The sequence below is a fragment of the Camponotus vicinus genome, unplaced genomic scaffold (genome assembly GCF_025532165.1).
Source record: "Camponotus vicinus isolate PSW18456_S1 unplaced genomic scaffold, iyCamVici1.0 SCAF_9, whole genome shotgun sequence".
In the NCBI taxonomy this organism is placed as follows: Eukaryota; Metazoa; Arthropoda; class Insecta; order Hymenoptera; family Formicidae; genus Camponotus; species Camponotus vicinus.
In genome coordinates this window covers 2,221,227-2,240,895 of record NW_028141981.1, presented here as the reverse complement: position 1 = coordinate 2,240,895, position 19,669 = coordinate 2,221,227, and the positions used below count along the sequence as shown (strand labels likewise).

Genomic DNA, 19,669 nt, shown 5'->3' with positions numbered 1-19,669 from the left:
GCATTATATCCTCACAATCAGTAAAGCTCTGCGTTTGAGTAGTAAGTGGTATAGTCGACTGTTTGATCAGACATGCGTAGCAAACCTCCTCGTAGTCGCTCTTAATTCAAGTCGGTCTTTGCACTAGTGCACGTCGACACACCTGTGCGGCGGGTTTATCCATCACCATCAGTGAAATTAATCCATTTCTTAGGCATTGTCTATATTTACGGATAGAAATCACGGTTACAAAAGTCAACTACGAAAAACAGGATTTCATATGTGGGTATAAAAATTCTGTAAAATTTGAAAATATTAGTTTCAGGGTTTCAACATTATTAGTTTCAGTATTAATACATAAATTTTACGTAGAATAATTAGAATTAAGATATAATTGAAATACAATCAAGATTTTAAAAAATATATACTTATATATAAAGAAACTACTTACGTGTATTTTCGATTAATTAAAATTATCAAAAATTCTTTGATCAATCTGAAACAAAATTAAAAAATTAAAAAAAGATTGAGAATCCAGAATCATTTTTATGCTGAGTATTGTAGATTTAAATAATTAAAATTGTTTAAAACAAATTTAAAATATATATTTATTATAAATACATATTTATTATGAATGATATTTACATTTTTATCTTAAGATTTTTCATAACTACTTTACACTGTATACATTTCGATCATTATCTTGATCGTAAATGCAATAATAATCTTAAATACAAATGATTTAGATAATCTTAAATGCAATAATTTATGTATAATTTAGAAATTTATTTTCGTAGGCTCATTTAAACTATTTAGAGAAATACTATATACATACATATATATGATGTGTGTGTGTGTGGATCCTTATGCATGTGTATGGGAGCATATTCAATATGAAATTATATTTATTATTATCTATTTATATAGCTAAGTGACAAATATAAATAGTTTTTATATAATAAATTAATTTTTAATTGAAATATCTAAAAGATTTTAACACTTATTAATAAATCTAGACTCATAAACACATGTCAATATTAACGTGCTATAACAATTTTATTGTGAAATCGATAATTATTTACATTCATGTCGAATTGAGATTAATAATAAATGATTGATAATAATCAACTGTTGTATAAGATCAGTTGATATATAATTTCAATGAAAAACATGAGTTATATAAAATGTGTTTGAATAATATCTGATATTCACGACATGATACATGTACAATAACAACTTGTATATATATATGCGTATCATTGGCTAACATGAAAACAATAATATAAAATGTATAATATGTAATATTTCTTATACCTTGATTGCTTTAATATGATAACTAATTGATTTCTTTAATATGATAAAATTAATTAGAAATGAAAGAATCAAATAATATCGATCATAATATTGGTTTTATTGCATATTAAGTATTTTTCAGAAAAATAAAATAACTTTCTTATTTAATTAAAATATCTATATGTTATCCAATTCAATAAATAGCAATTTAAAAAATCCATATATAATTATAAATATAAATATATAATTATATATAAAATATATCCATATACGAGATTTAATATGAATATTATATATATAAATTTAATATTTAATTATAAATTAATGTTTAACTATATATAAGCGATTTTTTTCGCTTCTTCAAATTTTTTTCTTTAAAAAATTTACTTTTTTTAATTATTTTTTAAATTATGTTTATTATTATTATTTTTTTGTATGAACAGAGATTATACAAAACAAGGAAAACATATATTAACATGTTTTATATATAATTATATATAAAATATATGTTTTTTTTGTTTTGTATAATCTCTGTCCATACAAAGAAAAGTTAAAAACAAATAGATATAATTATAAAATATATATCAATCATAAAACATATCATAAAACAATTATAAAACATATATGTTTTCTTTGTTTTGTATATACGAATTTTTTTCCTGAAAAATATTGATGTATAAAATATAATATAATTATAATACTAATATAATATAATTTTCCGCTTTAAAAGTATTCTTTTTATGTTTTTAAAGCTGCACATAAACAGAAGTACATCGATATTCACTATGAGTTACCATTACTTTTCCTACCTATTTCTTAGTTTTTACGAGTATAGATACGCGTGCCACTTCATAATATCTTAATGTTAGTCTTATAATAAAAGTTTATGGAACATAAGAACGTACTCGGAAATTGCACCAGGATAGCCACTTAATAGCGTTTGATCAACGTTATTCGAGAAAATGAACATGAAGTAAGACGTTGCATTTGACGAGCGAATCGACTATCTGCATCAACATATTGAGTTTATACCCCCACGTTAGATAAACGACCAATCCTTTCCTGCAGCGAAATGTGATATTTCTTTTACATCTATTGAAACATGACGATAATTAATTGGTCAAGTCACATATATATAATGTTTACTATATCATGTTTACTGTAAATGGATACATAAAATGCGTGTAAAAACATATTATAAGTGTTTCATATCTCAGAATACAAAAAAATCAAAATATTCTAAAATTTATTAGATCTTTATATAAGACTATTTATATCAATTTTTATAGTATATTACTCACTATAGTACTCTAAAATATGTGCAAATTTTATATTAACGAACTATTCATGCATATATTGAGCTTTATTATATGTATTGTGTTAATTTCCATTTGACAGCTTTCAAAAAAAATATATGTGAGTATATATATGATAAGTAATTACTTAAACTAATATCATTTAAAATACACATTACATATCATCATTTTGCATACTATGTGAGGAACAATCGCATGCTTCAGTTAGTCTTTTTTGCATTTCGCAACGAGGATAATACACATTATATTGTGGATGCATAATTAACAATTCTCTAAGAGCTTTGTTTAATCAATTTTGAGCAAATGCAAATCAACAATCATTATTAATAAACTCTTATAAAAACTTATAAGAAATTCATATTTTTTCAATGAAGATTTTTTGCATAAGAGACGATTTTTAATATACTTTCTTAATTTATCTTGACAAAATAATCAAATTAATTATCTATCAGGAGTTTGGAGGAGAAGACAACGGAATGATTACTTCTCTAAATGTCAACGAGGAAGCTTACGGCATGATGTTAAAAACAAAACAGATACTCACTGCAAGTTCTAAGGGAAACAGTGCGAATTGTCAGAAACTTTTACCATTTCTAATGCGTCAAAAAAAAGACAAGACAAAGGAGATGGAGACCCAAATTACGGAATCGCGTCCTCTGGGTCCGCCTAGGGTACGACCTTTTCTTCGCAGCAGTTTATCGAACGAAAATTCTCAAACTGTACCCGTAAATAGTAATGTAAGTGTTATAATGTAAGTATTATAAGAAGATTCGATATTTATCTTATACATTACGAAATATGTATTTGTGCTTTAAAAAAAAGGAAGAAAGCATATATCTATAAAATATAAGATATAAAGACCTTACAGAAATAAAACGAAACTTTAACATAAGAAAAACATTATCAATGATATTTAAAGATGTTTGAAAGATTGGAACATTCTTTAGATATGTGTGTATGTATATGTACATATATATATATGACAACTCATCTATGAAACAAAATTTTATAATATATCCTACATTCATATTATATATATATTACATATATATTACACATATATATATGTGTGTGTATATATATATATATATATATATGTATAATAATCGAGAAAGAAAATTCTTTCAGGATCCAGAGAGCTTCCAATGTGCAATAGGGCCTATTTTAGGAATGGCCCAAATATTCGGAGTATTGCCAATCTTAGGAGTATCCGCGCCAAATCCGATGAAGCTAAAGTTTGTGAAATTTTCATTTCGTACTGCCTATGCTATTTCCGTAACTATGATGGTGCTCTTTATGGCGATATTAGCAATTATGCACATGATAAGGACGCTAAATACCACAGCTTTCGAAATGAAAGGTAAACAGAGATAAGTCCTTTATATATTTTGTGTTGCCGCATCATATCCTATCCAGAAAGCGACATATGTTCATTAAAATGAAAGCACAAATACGTGAATAGTTCCTATAAACATTAATTAAAATTAATTAAAATTCAACAGATCTTACATCTCTTTCTAGAAATAAGAAAATAAACATAGAAAATATAGATAAGGAGAGAAATAAACTAGAAAAAAATAAGAAATAGATTGACTTTATCTTTTATTTTCACGAAAAAGGAGAAGAAATAATTCTTTTAAAGTTAAAATCATAATTATGAAATTAAATTAAAAATCTTATTAAATTAAATTAAACATCTTCTTGTCATCATTACATGTCTTTAATGTCATTAATTACATAATCTTCTTAACTTATTAATTACAGTTAATTATAATATCTCTCTCTCTCTCTCTCTCTCTCTCTCTCTCTCTCTCTCTCCGATACCCTTTTTTCAGCAAATTTTAAATTCTTAAACATATGACTGAACTTTAGGAGGAATAGCAGCTGCAACTGCAGGCGCAATATTTTATGGGAACAGCGTAATAGGCTTGATCATATTTCTTTGGCTGTCACCGCGTTGGGTAACTCTTCAATGCGATTGGAGAGCTATGGAACATTTTATAAACAGGTAGATATTAAAATGCAAATTTGTCAAGAGAAATTGAAGATCGTTGCACAGCTAAATCGATCGATAATAGCATATGTACAGTAGGCGCCAATAATGCCTTAACATATGAAATTGGTCGCATTCGGGATTAATAATGACTAGATATTATTAAGTTATTATTAGTTTCGAATGCGACCAATTTCATATGTTAAGGCATTATTGGCGCCTACTGTACATACGTTATATTTGCATATAGAATTGCATAGCCTCGACAATCAATGAAAGATTGTAATCTTGCATACGTTCATACACGATGACAAACAAATGTTACGAAAACAATTGCAATAAAGTGTCGTAGTTCTTTTGATATTTTTGTGATAAACTTTAAAGTAAATCAAAAATAATTTTTTAAAACAAATTGCATAATATATATACTATTATTTTACGATAAGTGTACTCTAATTTTTATTGTCATAAATAAATAAATATATATATATATATATATATATATATATATATATATATAATATCTGTATGTAAAACAATATTGAAATATATGATATATATGATTCATAATCATTTATAGAGTAATCAAGGCTGATATCATAAAAATATCGTGTAATTTTATAATCTTTGCCTAGTGTGTAAATGTTATAAGTGTTTTAAAATCACCTCAAATCCACATCAAAACTATTCTTCTCTCTCTCTCTCTCTCTTTCTCTCTCTTTACAAGATTTAAATAAAAATTGATTGCTTCTTATTTTGAATTCTAATAAACAATATAAATATTGTACGGTTAATTTTTCATTGGTTTATACAAAATTTGATAATATAATGTATTTATATCAAAATCGATTTTGCAGTAATAACATAGAACGACCGAAACTTCGTTGGAGATTCAATTTGATAACTGCTTCTATTCTGCTTTTGGCTCTTGGTGAACATGTCTTGAGTATAGTGGTCATAAAAAATTATGATTGGAGTAATATGAAGAATTCGTCAATTCCACATTTTCTGCAAACATATTGCATATCTACTCACGCGTTTGTTCTGGAGCAATGTAAGCACGTTATGTTTATATATATTATAAATTGCTAATTATTATGAATTTAAAAATCTACATAAAATGATTTTAATCACGGAAATAAGACATATACTCAATTAATAAAAATCTAACTTGAGATATTCATGCACAGAAAAAAAAGTATCGTATAGTATTAAATCGTAAAATCTACTTTTTTTTATAATAATTTTGTTTAAGCGAATATTTATGTAAAATAATTACAATTTATACTTTTTTTCTGCACGATTTCATTTTAGAATTATTGTTTGAGTTTCTTCTCCTCTAGATTTGAAAAATTTTGGATATTTTAGAAATACTAATTTTTTTTACTTTCAGTGAATTATAACCTTGCACTCGGAATTTTCGTCTTTATCATCAGCAAACTGGCAACTTTTACATGGAATTTTGTGGATGTTTTCATCATGTTGGTAATAAAATCTTCATTTATCAGAAAAAATTAATAACTTATTCGATTTTATCAATTTTTTTATTTTATTTTTTTAATTCAATCCCTTGGTTGGAATCTTCAGGTAGCTACTGGTTTAGCTGAAAGATACAAAGTGTTGAACAAGAAAGTAACAGTTTTTGCATCGAAGCATAGGATAATCGATTGGTGTGACATTCGCGAAGATTATGCTACACTTAGTTGCATGGTGAAGAAGGTGGACAACGATATCTCACCTATAATCCTTTTGTCATTTGCAAACAATCTTTATTTTATCTGTTTGCAACTACTCAATGGATTGTCGTAAGTATACTATATGATAAAAAAAGAGTAAAATCAATTATTATTAATTAACAGTCAAAGCACTATTAAATATTACTGATAAATACATTTTTATATTTGCAAGAATTATCTGCTTACTCCTCTGTCTGATTCAAATAAAAGAAAATTCACGACAATAAGAAATTTTTTTTAAGGGAAACAACAACCAAATTTATTTTTTTTTATATTGATTTATGGATTGCAGTAGTAATATAATTAATATTGTAATAGTTTTTATCATATTTAATGATAAATAAATCAAAGATATATAAAACATTGATACAATGTATTAATATGGAATACAAATAGCAATTTCTAAATTTTAGTTTGCTTGATCCATACAGAAAAAGAACTGACAGCACTATCATCAGCGATATCTATTTCTTTGGATCCTTTATATTCTTAATCGGTAGGACGGTGCTCGTCACTCTGCTCATTGCTAGGATCAACGATCAAAGCAAAGTGGTATTACCGATTTTGTATACTTGTTCAGCTTCTACCTTTAATAAAGAGGTAAATAACTCAAGAAAAATAATATAAAGAGAGAAGAAATTCTTTCAAATTCTTTCAAAATTTTTACAATAAATAATTTATTTAGTTAATTTGTTGCTTAGAATACTTCATTTATAATGGCTTTTACAGACGGAAAGGCTAATATATCAACTTACTACTGATGACATCACACTTACGGGAATGCGCTTCTTTTCTATTACGCGGAACTTCATGTTAGCAGTAAGAATAAATTTTTCTGCAATATTTCATATATAATACGCGCAATATATAATACACGAATTTTAATAGGAAAACAAATTGTACTATTGCATAATTTTATGACATTTATGTGTAAAAAGATTTATACGAAGAAATTATATATTCGTAAGCATTCTGTACATATTTATATACTCGATTTAATTGTACATTAATTATCAGAAAAATTATCGAATTTTGTTAGCATATATTTTGCATTATATATATATTATGTAATACTGTATATTTCAGTATCTCGTTATGATATGATAAAGTTATAATAACTATTAAACATTTATAATATACCAAATTCACTTGCAGGTAGCTGGTGCAATTGTAACATACGAAGTCGTGTTGCTGCAATTCAATATCTCGATGAACGAATAACAGTGTAACACATCTCATTGAAACAAAATAATTTAAAATATAAAATAATATAATATTTATATTCTCATTGAAAATATATAAAATTGACTAAACATGTTAACTAAAATATCAGCATCATAAATCCTTGTTCTAAAAAATTTTCTATAATACGTGTAATTTATTACGTGGCATTTATAGCATTTCCCTTATATATAGCATTTCTCTGAAATGATATCTATTTTTCAAAAATATATTTTGTAAGAAAACATTGCAGGCGTAAATTGTTATTTATCATAACAATAAAGGTTATTGTATCAAAAAAATTTGTTGTTTCAGTTACACATTATTATAGATTCTGTGTGATATTATGCGATACTGTGCAATTTTATAATATAAATAATTTTCATGAATTATTTAAATATAAGTGTAAAAGGTAAAATGTGACGCTTTTTTTGTTACATCTACATTTATATTTTGATAATAATTAAATATGTTTAATAAAATTTTTTAATATAATCTCTTTATTTGATCAATTATTTCTATATAAATATATAATTATGTAGAAATCATTTTTTATACAGAATTATCCAAATAATGTTTGTTGTATAAGATTCTTAAATATTATATTTAAAATATGCTTCATACCGTTTTTATGTTTATTATTCATATATATATATATATATATATATATATATATATATGCAATGTTTAAAAAATTATTACAGTATAATCCCAGCAAACATCAAGTAACAGTTATATAACTGTTAGTTATAATTTCCTACTCAACAATATAACTGTTACATGTTATATAACTGTTATGTGTTAGATAACAATTATATTGTTGAGTAGGAAATTATAACTAACAATTATATAACTGTTACTTGGTGTTTGCTGGGATATCATTCCAACAAATGAAAAAATAAGATTGTTGCTATATTATATATTTTATAATATGTATTAAAACATACTGCAAAATACATATACATATATATATATATATATATATATATATATATATATGTTTTTCACTTATTTTTGTAGATGATGATGTTTTCCGTATCTAGATGAAGAAATATGTAATATTACATATCGTTTTATGACATGAATACTGGTCTAAAATATCCAGTTCGCTTTTTTCTTGAATCGGGCTATATTAGGAATATCTATAACAAAAAAATAAATTAGAAAATAAAATCATGCAAAAATAATATGCAAAAAATGTTATATGTTGCCTACTTACACAGAAAAAAGATAAAAAATATTTACATAGAGGAGAGAAAATTTATTTGTCGTAATCTGCATTCTTATCTTATTCTAAAATTATCGAAAAATGTGCAGAAGTAGGAAAAAAATAAAAGATTAAAATATATATAGCAAATATCTTTTACTGCATATAAATAAATAACAAAATATACATATCATAAAAATTATAAAGTAGTAAATATTATTACATGTGTTATATACATATCTGAAGACATGTGGCAGCAGTTTCTAAATAATGAAAATTTTCTATATACAATATATTTTGTAAAAAAACATTCCAAAGGCATAAATTGACACTTATCATAGTAACAATAAGGTTATTATATCGTAAGAATATATACAAAATATAAGAAATAATAAAAGATAGATTTAAAACAAAATAATAATAAGTGTAAACTATATTCTGCAAAAAGAAAAATCATAAAATCATAAAATATATGTGAAAAATATTTGAAAAAATTAGTCTAGAAGAGTAGAAGAGAGGAAAAGGCAAAAAGTTATTAGATTAAATTGCAACAATGTAATGCAGTTTAGGATTTATTCAAGATAGCATTATAATAGAATTATGCAATTTATAATTAATGTAATAATAGATATGTGAATAAAATAGACTAGCAAGTTTCAAAGTAAATATTTAAAGATATGTTACAGCAGTTTCCAAATAATGAAAACTCTACATACATATGTATACAAAATATGAGATATAAAAGATAGATTTAAAACACACAAATTTCATTAAATTAGCTATTAACGTGAGAGTGCTGGGAAAAGTAAATAAATATGTAAATAAGTGAAATATAATGTGTATATAATGTGTATAAATAAATAAATATAATGTGTGTAAATAAATAAATATAAAGTTTACAAGTTGTGAAATATAAATAGAGCGAGTTGAAAAGAGTTGTATTTACAAGACTTCAAAAAATATGTCTACTATATGACATTCTTCACAGTTGCGTGATTTACAGATGTAGAAGCAGATATAGGTGATCGAAATCCTTATAAATCTTTTCGAAAGCTCCCTACTTCACCTCGCAACTGTTTGTAATATTCGATTGATCCACTTGCTGGACGGAGTTGAACTGTACCAGAACCAGTTCGTAAGTCACAATAGTTCCAGCGACCTAAATCATCATTCGTAATTGGTACAGATATATTAAAGATATCTCCAATCATAATTTAAAATTAATTTAAATTATCTCAATAAAATATTTAAAAGAGTACTTTTATTTTTTAAATTAAATATAAAATTATTATATTAAATAAATATATTAAATAAAATTTTCAAATTGTTTTTTAAGAAAGTAAGATACAATAGATTAATGTCTCGATAAGATTATACTTACGGTTAGCACGAGACTTCTTGTTACAGAAAAGAATTTCATTCCTGTTAAGCTTATGTTATCTGTCGTTACTTGCATCAAAAATCTAGAGACCTGCAATATTGCAATATTATGCAAACTTATGTACAAATAGAGGAAGAATTAAGAAAATTAATTTTTAAATAGCATGTTACTATTTTCTTTCAATTAATTTTCTTTTTAACTAATTTCAACTAATATTTTTACATAATTTCTTAAATCTCTTTAAATATTTATTGAGAAAGGAAGATCATAAGAAACAACCTTCTTTTATAATAAAAGATTTTTTTTATTTATGAATAATATTTAAAGATTACTATCATATGGATCAGTGATTAAATTTTAATAATATTTTATGACTAACCTCGTTGCTATAACTAGAACCAGAGACACTATATAAAATTGGTGCTGGTAGAAGAGATTCGTCGTGAACAGAAGCCACGTACAAAGATACGGCCGTTGTTCTTGCTAATAAAAAGCCGAAGGAGAAGCAATAGTAGCTCTTTCGCACAATACCGCGTATTGGACTGTTAAAAAAAATGGACGTTATGCAAACTTATTCAAATTTTTTTTGCTGTAAATTCCATCTTTTAAAGCCATCTTACATCGAACAAAATTAATATTAGCACAGAAGCAGTAACAATTATAAATAGACATAAACATGAAATGAAAAATTTTAGATTTTTTATAAATAGACATAAACATGAAATGAAAAATTTTAGATTAATTTTCAGGGGAAATTTCCTGTTCGAAAAAAATAGATTTTATGTAAATATAAAAATATATGAGCGATATATTAAAATGTTATATGTTAGATATACTTGAAGGAAAACAGCAGTTGGATGCAGATAAAATATAAATCGGTAGCAAAGGCTAGAAGTACGATGCACGAAATGTGAGAATCCACTCTGCGTGTCAGAGTCGCCAAGTGATTATAGTCACTCCTTGCTTCAGCCCACCACCATTCCGGCATCGCCTTAAGAACGACAAGGTGCTAAGTTGTTAATAGTAATAAATTTGTTAATAAAAGCAAAGATTTCAAAATGTAATTGATTTTTCTCACAAAGAAATTCCTAATATTGTATCTTATTTAATTTAACACGTTCGCTGCCACACTTCTCGGACATAGTTTGTTACCACGCGCCAAGCACTTTCACTTATTATTTTATTCACAAGTTAAGGGTTAGGTCCAAATTAACGTGCTTATACTACGAGTTAACTCGCGCTTGGCATAGGAGATCGGTAATCGACATTCGAGTACATTCGTAGTTGGCTTGTAAGGCTCATATGCCAACTACGAGTATACTTGTAGTTAGCAGCGAACGTGTTAATAAAGATATATACGACAATATCTTGCATAAAAAATATAAATGTTACTAGCGTTTTCGTAGGAGAAAACAAATATTGTTTATTATATTTTGCATATATTTTACCTTTCCCCGTATCGAATAGAGACGACTATTTAATTGCCTGAATTGATCTGCTAAGGCTATGCTAATAAGAATAAGAAATAGATCGACGAAGTTCCATGAAAATGTACTGAGGATATTTATAGTTTCGACCAGGATTCCTTTCCAAAGACTGTAGGGCATTTTTGAGAAGATCTATATAAAATTTACATATAAAATATAAAAACTCCATACAAAATTAATAATTACATAATATTACATTTTAATTTAATGATAATTGAATTTACACGCTAATTATTTTTTATACAGTTTCTCTTCTTCGGTTTATTATAATATGCAGATAAAAATTGAAAAAATTTTAATGCATTTATTAATGCATTTAAAAATACATTTAATTATATAAAATAGCAGTATTAAAAATATAAATCAAATGATCTATTTAATATATCTAAATGTCTGTTTACATTATATTTATATATGTATATTTATTTATATTACCTGAGGAAACTGAGTTTGAAAATAAGTACCGATGACATCTGTATCCCCGCGATGATCCGCACATTCTATTGCACTAACGTATGCAGAAACAACAGCGGCACTATGTTCCACTATTTATAAAAAAAATATTCGATACATTTATTATATAATAAATACAATATTAATCTAAACTAACTTTGACATTTGATGGCAAATAAATACATAAATGTAATTTATTAGAGGAGATATTCGGCAATAATGTACAAGAGTATTTCAATAAATAAGGTAAAGAAAACTTGTCTTTAAAGAGAAAAAAAATATATTCATATATAGTTATAACTATAACTTGTAACATATATGTATATTACTTTTTCATATATTTTTTATATGTATCTAGGTATTTGTTTGTTTTTTTGTATCAAGCATTAATTCCAACAGTGAAGAAATTTGTGTCAAGATTTTGGAATCTAGAAAGACTTTGGAATCTAGGAATGGCGAATCGTCCTTCCCATAGTCCTAATTTTACATCAATTTTCATCTCCCAATTTGGATCCCTGAAAAAGTTCTTGACTGGAAAGTGATATGCAACTGACAGTTCAACATATCTCGGTTCTAAGATTTTGACACTAATTTCTGTTGGAATCAATGCACCGATGAAACAAATATTAGATATATATATATATATAAAAAAGAAATATGTGGGAAAGTAATATATGCAGTGATATATGTTATAAGTTGTGTAGTTATAATTATACATGTATTTTCATGGCAGATTTTATTATTTTACTTATATTAAAATGCTCTTGTATATTTTATTCAGAATAAAGATAGATAAGTTATCTTGATATAATAATGATACATATATTCGCAAAATGATCAATTATAATTGAAAGTGACCATGCATAATCTTTAATTTATTTAAAATTAAACAAATACCAAAACTCACCTAATGCAAGCAACATAACAACAATAGTTACGATTTTGAAACGAGTTGCCAAAGTAGTCTTTGAAATTTCTCGATATCTAGAAGTGAGTTCATACTCAAGTTTCTCCCAAGTTAACGCCAAACAAGGCCACTGCCATGCCAATCGTACGAACAAGACAGCAGTCACGAGGCTCGTAATGTAGAAAACAAATGTCGCTGATATTCGGGACAAATGTCACTTTTAGAAAGACAGTATATAACTAACAATCCATCAAAATTATATTATTCAATCACTTACTCATTTTGGTAGAGTTTGTTCCTGTAGAGAGCAGCCACGAAATATTATAAACCGACATAAAGGACACTCCGAAGAAAACAATCAACGTGTAAAGAATCTTCGGACTCCTCCATGTAAATCTGTGAGATATTCAGAGCACGTGAGACGCGCAAAATTTGTAACCGAGAAACACAAAATATCACACTGTTTTCGAAATAAATATTTTCTAAACAATTAATCCCTGGTGAAAATTAAACGCTTCTCGAAGTGTCAAAGAAGCGTAAACGAACAGAATAAACGCTTCTTAGAAGCTTCATTGACTTCCCATTAACTCTTCGCGATTTTAAATCTTCATTTGTATTTCTCGAACGCTCCATAAAGTGTATACGAAGCATTCCGTTACGCTTCCCTTACGCTTTAATATTTCATGTTTTCCTTTACGTTTCCAAAACGCTCCATAAAATGTAAACGAAGCACTCCGATACGCTTCCCACACACTTCAATGATTGACATTTTAGGAACTCTTCATTTACACTTCCTAAACGCTCCATAAAATGTGAACGAAGCACTCCAATACGCTTCCCGTACACTTCAATGATTGACATTTTAGAAACTCTTTATTTACACTTCCTAAACGCTCCATAAAATGTGAACGAAGCACTCCAATACGCTTCCTATACGCTTCAATGATTGATTGACTTAGAAACTCTTCATCCACATTTCTTCAATGCTTAAACACTGCACAAAACATGTATGAAATACTTTCCACTTACACTTTAACAATTTAAAGAAATATTTTTAAGGACGTCAAAGTTTCGCGCGAGCACGCAAGGATCTGTTAGTTCGTTCGTTTAGCTACGCGACGTGCGATGCGCTATCTTTCTCGTATTTAAGTTTAGTTATGAGAATTATATAAAGTTTACAAAGAGTAACAAATAAGATTAAAGATATACTTCAATTTAATTTCTGATCTCGATGCAGGAGCTTCAGATATTAAATTGATTTTATAAGTCGGACAAGTAAATGTCTGGCGAATAAACGAAAATAATCCATTTATTACCTATTTAAAATGTAAAGTGCAATATTAACGGTACAGTATAAATATAGTAGAGTATAAACATTTCATTTGTATTCGCCAATAAGTTTGATAACATTTCATTTACGTTCTTTAAAAATTATATTAGATATTTCATTCATGTTTGTCGGAGAGTTCGATAACGTTTCGTTTACGTTCCTTAAGGAGTTTGATGACGCTCCGTTTATATTTGAAGGATATTTCGTTCACACTTGTCGGAGAGTTTGATGACGCTTCGTTAACGCTTTTCTAACACTTAATAGCCGCTTTCTTTACGTTCCGATGTTTCAATTTACGCCTTTTAATAGCTTCGTTTACGCTTCCGTCACTTTTCCGTTACATTAGATTAACTCTCCAATTCATGCTTTGTTAACGCTCGGTTTACATTTTATTTTCGCCAGGGATTATGCACTGTCTATTTCTATCTACCGGAGATACGAAGCGTCCGATTTATTGACACCGCACACCGGAAACATGGAGAAACATTGGGCCAGCATAATGATCGGCCTTATCGCTGCATACAGACTATCAGTAGAAGGATTGAAAGTCTGTGATGGAGGTACAACAGTCGTCAGCACTAAAAATCGCGACGGTTAATAAAAAAATCTACAAGTATCAAAACAAGTCACGAATGGTTAATGCAAAATAAATCCAAACTAAACTTACTTTCGGGTACTACTACATCGGTCTTCGTCGGATCGAACTTACGCAGGTTACTCTTAGGCGATCTGAAAAGAATTACTTTTACACTTTGGACGTATCATCTATTGACGCGAAATTGAATAATTGACATCTGAGATTATCCATGTATATTTTTAAAAATAAATCGAGTTCACACATAAATAAAAATAAAACACACTTTCTTCAATTTCTCTTGGTAGTGAGTTAAGAGCGCAATCTTATTGTCTTTCAGTTAAATTAAGCTGTATTAAAACTGATGTTTAAATTTGCAATTTAATGTTAAAACAAAAAAATGATTTATCCAAATCTGCCAAGAAATTTCTCCAGCATTGCAACAGATTTTAATCGACAAAATATGATTTTTTTATATTTCTTCTCCCCTAGTTAAATTATACTTCATTCTGTGACGTCAAATCCATGTAGCACAATTTTTTTAAACTTTTCCCTCGACTTAAGAATTTTTTATCACTTGCTTTCAAAGACACACCTCATACGATGCATGCTGCGACTAACGTTGTGTACGCTACACGATTGCATGATGGACAGAAGACAGAACTCGTTATTTCTAAGCTTTATCATGCAGCGAAATGACAGGGCGGAGGGCGCTTTATAAATATCGAACTCAATAAATGTCCACTTCCAACAGCTAGTGGAAAGACTGCTCGAGACTGCTGAGACCTCGTCCTCGACGACAAGGTGCGTGAAACTCGCGCACAAAGAGGGAGAGATAAATGCGCCTCCGAGAAAAGAATTCGACGTCATCATGACAAAAGGGGCGATTAAGTTTATAATTCACTCCATAAACATATATAATTTTCAAGAATTTTAGGACATTAATGTCTCCTTTGAATAATTATTAAGTTAAAAAAAATTAATAAAAGTTAATTAATAGAAAATTTTAAAATATTTATTGCAAAAAGTAATTTTTATTTAATATTTTCGTTATCTTCAGTGATTTCAAAGACATTAAGATATTCAATTAAAGATACTTAAGAAACTCAATTAAAGATAATTTAAAGAATTTTTCTATCCTTTTGAAAAATTTAATGTTTGACATAATTTTTTTGATAAATGAAAATTTATAAAAATTTATAAGAAAATTATAATAAAATAAATTTTAATAGGAAAAGTATTTATGTTTGTATAAAATTTTAAAATTTTATGATGTTACTGAATTTGCCTGTTGCAATTTTGTTACTCAATGAATATTATATAAAGCATTTTTTTTATGTGTACTAAATAAAAATAATTTTTCCTTTTCAGCTTTAAAACGTTACTTTTGAGAATTGTTAATTGTTAATTAATCTGATATGAAAAATAAATTCATAATGTATAAATTTTCATATTTATCAAAGAGTAATATAGCGGAAACATGCAAAATGCTCACACAATCCTCTGTAATTAAATAAATAATTAGTTTGATGTCATCTCTACAGTAATCAACCACCTTATGTAATGCTATGTAAAATTCAATTGACGAGTCAAAGCGAAAAATTCTCGGCACGCAAAACTTGTATAATAACTTGAATAATTTAAATCAAGCAATATTTATCTCCGCTTGCAAAAATTGCAAAAAGAATAACAGAATAATATTTATAATCTCTGTAGAAAAATGATAAAATGTTTAATTTATCTTTGTCAGAAGAAACTTCAAAAAATCTGTACAATAATGTTAAAATAAAGAAAAATGTTTATATAAATTGTCACATAACGTCTGTGGAATAAAAACATTGAGTTATAATTAATTCCAAGGCAGGTTTAGTCACAAACTGCACGATTATTAGCCGAGAATGCCATTAAATTGAAATGTTTGCACATAACAGTTTTTGTTAGAGAAGGCGTTTATTTGAGAATCATAATTGAATCGATTTTTATTATATAGAGTGCTTGTTCACTCAGTCTTGCTTTTCCTAAGCATTTCATCTACAGTCAAAAATATTGCATCATTCCCCAAAAGACGCAAATAGAAAACACAAGTAAATGATTAAGTTTCTTATTTTTTTAGCTATTTTACTCATATTTATTAATTATTAAAATATAAAATAATAGTAATAAAATATAATTTGATAATATTTATATACAGTTTTGTGTGTGTGTTAAAATAATGACTTTCCTATTTCTATAAGTGATGCAATATTTTTGATTGGTATTATATATCGTTACATTTTTTTTATTTATTGATCCATATATATATATATATATATATATATACACATATATTTAATTAAATAAAAATATATCATTCTCCATATTAAATATCATCCTCGAATACTTAAGTGTGAATGATGCGTATATCTATTGTTTTATTTATTTTAGTGGCATGATAAAAAAAGCATTTAATTATGTTTTTAACAGTTTTTTATAAATAATGATAAAAAATATATAAATGTATCATAACATGTTAATATTTAACTTACTGAACATTAATTGTAACAGGATGCCAAGAGTTTGCAGGACTCCATCGTGAATAAGACATTTTAGAGACGCTCCTTTCTTTCTTTGTTTATTTTGTTATGTTATTTTATAATTTTCTTAACAATAGACATTGAGAGTTTCTTCGCATTCTCCTAAGGTCAAGTCAGCACATACTTCTAAAAATTCAATAAGCAATATAATTAAAAGATCGATAAAAGTATCCTTTCACATACAAATAAATTAAAAATAGAATCATGTAATTCGGGAAGCAATCAAAAGATATATTATTGATTAAAAAATTTTAGTCATTTTAAAATATTTTTGTAAAAGATAGATAAATTGGAAAAAAATTGACAGAAAGTCATTCTGCGAAATCGAAAATTCCCAACTTTTAAGAAAAATCAAAGTCTTTTAAACAAAGTCTTCATACATTTCACCGATTTCGAATAAAAAAGAGAAAAATGAGAAAGAATAAGGAGAATAAATGAGAAAAAAAGACATATAAAAATGAACAAATTACATGCCAAGATTGAATCTTTTAAAGATTGAATAATTATAAATCTTATTTTTTTGTGATAATTAAAGAGATTTATACATCATTTTTGCGAATGTCTTAAATTTTGAAATCTTATCGATCAATCGACTTAATTCACGTGTCTTTTGCAAGGCGATAGCGTAATACGTAACCGGAGAATACTTTAGTATGCGGAAGATAAAACAATGAGGCGCGCGTATGTCGCAAAACAATGTCGCCTGTCGCAGTACGCGTTTGAATGTGCACTGACAGTCGTAGAGGAAACCACTATAACTTATGCGCTTATTGTTTCTATCCCGCGTCTAATCTTTGCTTGCATAGGCCGGAGAAATAACAGCTTCCCATATGCGGTTATAACGATTCGCACCTGTGTGCGGCGATTTGACATACTTGACATGAACCGCATTCATTGTCACTCGTAATAAAGAGGTACTCAACTCATATGCTTGCGCCATTTATGATTTACATATCTGTAGTATCTTCTATCTAAAATTTGAAAAAAGTAATATTTGTTTCATAGAGCTATATCTGACTATTAACTTTGTCTAAAATATATAATGTTTTTAGAGAAAAACATTTTTAGAAAAAATTTACAAATTGTGGTAATAAATGACAAAATTTATAATTAAATATTTTTATATTATTTATTATTATCTCACCTAATAAAATAAAAAATTCATAAGATTAATTTTCTAAACACGAGATTTATATGAGACAAATAAAATTTATTATCGAAGAATTTTATTTAATGCTAGTTATATGCACGTTGAGAACACGACTTTAGATAAAAGCTATTTATCATTAGCGATAATAACCGCTTCAAATACAGGAAAGACATCACCTGCCAACTCTCAGGATTAAATGCATGTGAAACGCGAGTTTTTGTGCTGTTTATTCAATGAGCCTAACGAGTTATTACATATATATAATGAAAATGTACATCCATCACTTCTTCTATCCTCATCTATTAAGAATGTACAAGCTTGTGAAACTGAGATAAGAGCTCGATGAATGTCGACCACATTCTGATACGTACAAAATCTCTAAACAACTGATATATCCAGCAAATCTTGGCTGCATATGAAAATATTATGATTTGCAACACATACATCAAATATTTGCGAATTCTATTTATAACATTTAGAAGTATACATCTGAAAAACTGAATTTGTTAATCAATTATTAAGATCAATAAAGAACAATTATTAATTATAACGTAATTATAATTGCATAATTAATAAATGAATCTATAAATTAATTTAAATACATAATATAAGTAATCTAAATAAATAGAAAAATAAATAAATAATATAAATAAGTAGAAAAAAAATTAAAAAATTTGTTGGTTTATACAAACGTTAAAAAATCAAGTTTAGTATTTTACTAATTTAAAATGGTTCTTCTTTTTATACAAGATGTAATCTGTATTTAATATAATATAGATTCAGATTTTGTAAATATGTTTTTACAACACATTTATGGGGTAACATTAAACTATGGAAGCAACAACTGTATATTAATAATAGTGCCGCCACTTTTTGCGAGTAATGTTGTACTCGCAACATTAAAATGAGTCATTTTCTGTATTCTTTTGTGTGTGTGCATGTGATAGAGCTATTTCATTTTTATTCCAGTCTCTCATGGGCATTTTCCGGGATGATGCACGTGTGAACAGTCTTGTCTTCCTGACAAGCTGTGCAAACGGAATTTTTCCAATGTCACACACACACGTAC

General features: G+C 26.9%; 2 protein-coding genes across 8 annotated transcripts; one reads left to right on the top strand and one right to left on the bottom strand.

Annotated features, from left to right (window-relative positions):
• The first annotated feature begins 18 nt into the window (after nt 1-18).
• On the top strand, nt 19-7,720 carry LOC145976811 (gustatory receptor for sugar taste 64a). Of its 2 annotated transcripts, XM_083108236.1 has the most exons (11): nt 19-261; nt 2,671-2,688; nt 3,041-3,325; nt 3,717-3,948; nt 4,461-4,596; nt 5,439-5,635; nt 5,975-6,066; nt 6,169-6,386; nt 6,749-6,917; nt 7,047-7,136; nt 7,473-7,720. In XM_083108236.1, exons 3-11 carry the CDS (start codon nt 3,065-3,067, stop codon nt 7,536-7,538), a joined length of 1,461 nt encoding a protein of 486 aa, XP_082964362.1. In that variant the 5' UTR covers nt 19-261; nt 2,671-2,688; nt 3,041-3,064; the 3' UTR covers nt 7,539-7,720. The 2 variants fall into 2 exon arrangements, with proteins under 2 accessions (XP_082964362.1, XP_082964363.1); XM_083108237.1 differs by lacking the exons at nt 19-261; nt 2,671-2,688 and having other exon boundaries at nt 2,968-3,325.
• Nucleotides 7,721-9,571: 1,851 nt separating this feature from the next.
• On the bottom strand, nt 9,572-18,457 carry LOC145976809 (gustatory receptor for sugar taste 64e). 6 transcript variants are annotated; one of them, XM_083108232.1, is made up of 12 exons: nt 17,921-18,457; nt 17,403-17,576; nt 14,971-15,032; nt 14,734-14,881; nt 13,251-13,369; nt 12,974-13,168; nt 12,049-12,158; nt 11,575-11,745; nt 10,963-11,117; nt 10,506-10,668; nt 10,127-10,216; nt 9,572-9,904 (listed from the first exon to the last, which is right to left on the bottom strand). In XM_083108232.1, exons 2-12 carry the CDS (start codon nt 17,459-17,461, stop codon nt 9,803-9,805), a joined length of 1,374 nt encoding a protein of 457 aa, XP_082964358.1. In that variant the 5' UTR covers nt 17,462-17,576; nt 17,921-18,457; the 3' UTR covers nt 9,572-9,802. The 6 variants fall into 6 exon arrangements, 5 of the variants coding, with proteins under 5 accessions (XP_082964358.1, XP_082964359.1, XP_082964360.1 ...); XM_083108233.1 differs by having other exon boundaries at nt 17,996-18,457; XM_083108234.1 differs by having other exon boundaries at nt 18,088-18,457.
• Nucleotides 18,458-19,669: the final 1,212 nt, after the last annotated feature.